The sequence below is a fragment of the Apaloderma vittatum genome, unplaced genomic scaffold (assembly GCF_000703405.1).
Source record: "Apaloderma vittatum isolate BGI_N311 unplaced genomic scaffold, ASM70340v1 scaffold41348, whole genome shotgun sequence".
Lineage (NCBI taxonomy): Eukaryota > Metazoa > Chordata > Aves > Trogoniformes > Trogonidae > Apaloderma > Apaloderma vittatum.
Genome location: NW_009729868.1, coordinates 274 through 3,782, shown reverse-complemented (window position 1 = coordinate 3,782; position 3,509 = coordinate 274). Strand labels below are relative to the sequence as shown.

Below are 3,509 nucleotides of genomic sequence, written 5' to 3'. Positions count from 1 at the left end.
TGCAGAACGAGAAGGTACGGGCGGGGCGTACCCACCGGTAGGGTGGGTTTGGGGTTTGGTTTTGGTGCCGAAAGGTGAGGGATTTTGCCGTGAAAATAAGAACCTAAGGGCATTTTTCTTTTCTTCTTCTTAGAGTGTTGTACCGACACCGGTGAAAATCAATTTGATCAATATGCTGTCAGAGACGGGGCTGCAGGTTATAGAGGCCACCAGCTTTGTGTCCCCCAAGTGGGTTCCTCAGGTCGGTATTCAAATGGGATTTACAATTGCGTGTTATAAAAGTGCCTCACAGCAGATAGTAATCCAATTAAAAGTTTCTGCTCGCTCCAAAATGCTTGTTGCCGCGGCTTGTAACCAGGCAAGAAGCAGCAAAGCCAAACCCAAGAGCTTGCAATATCCCCGACCTTCCCTTTGGACCCTGCGACAAAGCAAACGTGCAGCTCAAGTGCAAACAACTGTTCACGTGTTGGTGCTGGCCTGGCTGCGTGTCTAAACCGTGATGCTCTTTAGAAGCCCATTTCTCTTATTCCTAAATGTTGCTCTTCCCTGTATAAAAAAGAATTTTAAAAATGACTTTCTGGTTTGCAGAAGTGCTTGTTGTCATCCTTAGAAACCTTTCCTTCCTTCTGCAGATGGCTGACCATACTGAAGTCATGCAGGGAATTAATAAATTGCCTGGAATCAGCTATCCTGTGCTAACCCCTAATCTGAAAGGATTTCAGGCAGCGGTAAGAGACGGCAGCTCCTGAAAGTTCTTGTTGCCTCGCGTGCAGGGTGGGCTGCGAGGGAACGTGTCAGCTGCGATTAAGAGTGGGAAATGCATCTTTCATTCTGGCAGGCAGCAGTCTCGTAGTCTCTTTACGAAGGATCATTTAGCTGTGGAAATAGAAACCTGTTGTCTATAATAGGAAATACCTTGATACGTTTTCTATTATTAAAAAAAAATTTAGTTGACAGTGATGCTTTCAGTCTTATCTGCATGTCCCACAGCTCTCCTGAGTACATCCAGCAGATGTAGCTTTACTTCTGCCTCTGGAACTTTACGCTTCTTTTGAAGACAAACTTTGTAGGTGTCCTCATATTTTTGCTGTAAAATAAGCAGAGGAGAGAATAGGGTTATTTGGAAAAGAACTAGGGAAAAAATACTTTTTTATAAGATGAGAGAGCTGTAGTCATGGTTGTGCTTGTCATTTCCCTTGCAAGAGAAATCACCTCCCTTTAATTGATGCTTTCTCTTGGCAGGTGGCAGCAGGGGCCAAAGAAGTGTCGATCTTCGGAGCTGCATCTGAGCTCTTCACAAAGAAGAACATCAACTGTTCCATAGAGGAGAGTTTGGAGAGATTTGACGAAGTGATGACGGCAGCGAGAGCAGCCAGCATTCCTGTGCGGGGGGAAGAAGGTCTCAGCGAGCAGATTGTGTGGAGAGATGCGACTCTCGAGTTTATCTCTTTGGAATCCAGCCTCTGTAGCACTCTGGGTGGGATTTCTGTTAAACTTTACCTTTTTTGTTGGGGGGTGCAGGCAGATGTGAGCTCAGGGCATTGAGAAGCATTAATTTGGAAACAGCACCACGCTATAGAACGTGTGAGGTGCAGCACAAGTCCAGCCTGATTCGGCCAGTGTAATCTCACTTCAATTCTCTAGCTAAAAGTACCATTTATTTTGTTTTTCTTAACCATAGGTATGTTTCCTGTGTCCTTGGGTGTCCCTATGAAGGGAAGATTTCTGCAGCTAAAGTTGCAGAGGTGAGTTCATCATAAATATTAACAGAATATCTGAGGGGTTTGGGGCTCACTTTTGTGGATGTGAATTGGGTCCTGAGGGCTGGAGGATGTGTCAAAGTATTTAACTGAAGAAGGTTACAGCCAGGCTGAAAGGGGTGGAGGAATTTTGGGAGAAGAGTCTGTTGTCCCCGTGGCTGTTGGGCTGCAGAAAAGCGTGCTCCGATTCCTCTTACAGCAGCTCTGCTCTCCAGCGCGAGGAAGAGAACGACCGCGCTGCCTTTCCAGTAACCGTCCTGGCTTTTGCACAGGTCTCAAAGAAGATGTACTCGATGGGATGCTACGAGATTTCTCTTGGTGACACCATCGGCGTTGGGACCCCAGGGAGCATGAAGGAGATGCTGACAGCAGTCATGAAAGAGGTGCCGGTGGGGGCTCTCGCTGTTCACTGCCACGACACCTACGGGCAAGCTCTTGCCAACATCTTGGTAGCTCTTCAGGTAAGATTCTTGCTTTGAAGTGTAGCATCTTTCCTTCAGATGTTTTTTTTTTTCATGCTTGCTTGTGACACATAGATTTGAGGAGCGGGACGCCGCAGTTTGCCCTTTAAGAGGACTTTGCTGATAGTGGGTTTCTTTGCAGATGGGGGTGAGCGTGGTCGATGCTTCTGTCGCTGGCCTCGGGGGATGCCCCTATGCCCAAGGGGCATCGGGAAACGTTGCTACGGAGGACTTGGTGTACATGCTGAACGGCCTGGGGATCCACACAGTAAGCACGAGCAGCCTGTGCCTGCAGCAGCTGAGCCTCTGGCTCTGCCGTGTCAGACAGGCTGTGCCTGGGACCCTTGTCTTGGCACACCAGTCTCACCCCCACACGCTGGGAGCGTTTCCTCCTCTCCCTTTTCCAGCATGCTGTGATGTGACCCTTGCTCTCGGAGCACTGATGATCAGTGGGCACGCAGGACCTTGCTAACATACCCTATAAAGTCTCCCTGGGCCCTTCTAGTCTTTCCCAGTGATGCCAGTTGTTACTGGGCAGCGTTAGGTGACAGAGCTGGTACCAAGGCATGTCATAATTTTTTAATTTTTTTTTTTTTTCCCCTTGAAGGGTGTGGATCTGCAGAAGCTGATGGACACGGGCACATTTATTTGCAATGCTCTCAACAGACGAACAAATTCCAAAGTGTCCCAGGCATGCTGCAGACTGTGATACTGAATTGAGTTTCTCCTTGGATCAAGAAGAAAGCAGGGATCAAGGATCTGGCATTGGCCAGGTTTCCCCTCGGTTCTGCTGCCTCTGATCTTCAGTGCTCCTTCCAGGCCCAGCGACTGAGAGGAATTGTGTAATCCACCAGAATCTATGAAGAAATGAAAAAAACCAAGTGTACTATATTCAACCCTGAAGATGTTAACCATTTGCCTTAGAGAGGGGAGGATGAGGATGAGCTGACGGAGCAATAGTGGCCGCAACACTCGCCTTCTTGCAGAGAGCTTCGGGCTCTGGCACCAGCTCAGAGCAGCGTCTGGTAACTTCTACCTCGAGAGTGTGTTGCCATGAAATACCAGCAAAGAATAAACCACAGCTTGTCCAGTTAAGAGCACTTTTCCAGGTCAGGCTTCACCCTTCTGCCCTTCTCCCTCCTCGCTACAACCAGAGACTGAAATGGAACGGCTCCCCTTTGCCATGTCAGTGTCACGGGGCAGCCTTGGACCTCCTGTCTTGGCAATTAGGGATTCTAATAACAGACTGTATCTGTTGTAAGATACTTCTAAACACTAGGAGTAATAA

The 3,509-nt window shown here is 48.1% G+C and overlaps 1 protein-coding gene across 1 annotated transcript; it reads left to right on the top strand.

Moving 5' to 3' along the window:
• Positions 1-139: 139 nt before the first annotated feature.
• HMGCL (3-hydroxymethyl-3-methylglutaryl-CoA lyase) lies at positions 140-2,930 on the top strand. The gene is made up of 7 exons (XM_009874574.1): positions 140-241; positions 633-728; positions 1,243-1,418; positions 1,682-1,745; positions 2,033-2,221; positions 2,364-2,489; positions 2,829-2,930. Exons 1-7 carry the CDS (start codon positions 173-175, stop codon positions 2,928-2,930), a joined length of 822 nt encoding a protein of 273 aa, XP_009872876.1. The 5' UTR covers positions 140-172.
• Positions 2,931-3,509: the final 579 nt, after the last annotated feature.

What these genes read in the sequence shown, in the direction of transcription:
- HMGCL (XM_009874574.1), top strand. Translation starts at nt 173, where the DNA reads ATGCTGTCAGAGACGGGGCTGCAGGTTATAGAGGCCACCAGCTTTGTG. An exon ending in TGAAAGGATTTCAGGCAGCG is followed by an intron (nt 729 to 1,242) that starts GTAAGAGACGGC and finishes TTCTCTTGGCAG; the next exon opens with GTGGCAGCAGGGGCCAAAGA. An exon ending in ACATCTTGGTAGCTCTTCAG is followed by an intron (nt 2,222 to 2,363) that starts GTAAGATTCTTG and finishes GTTTCTTTGCAG; the next exon opens with ATGGGGGTGAGCGTGGTCGA.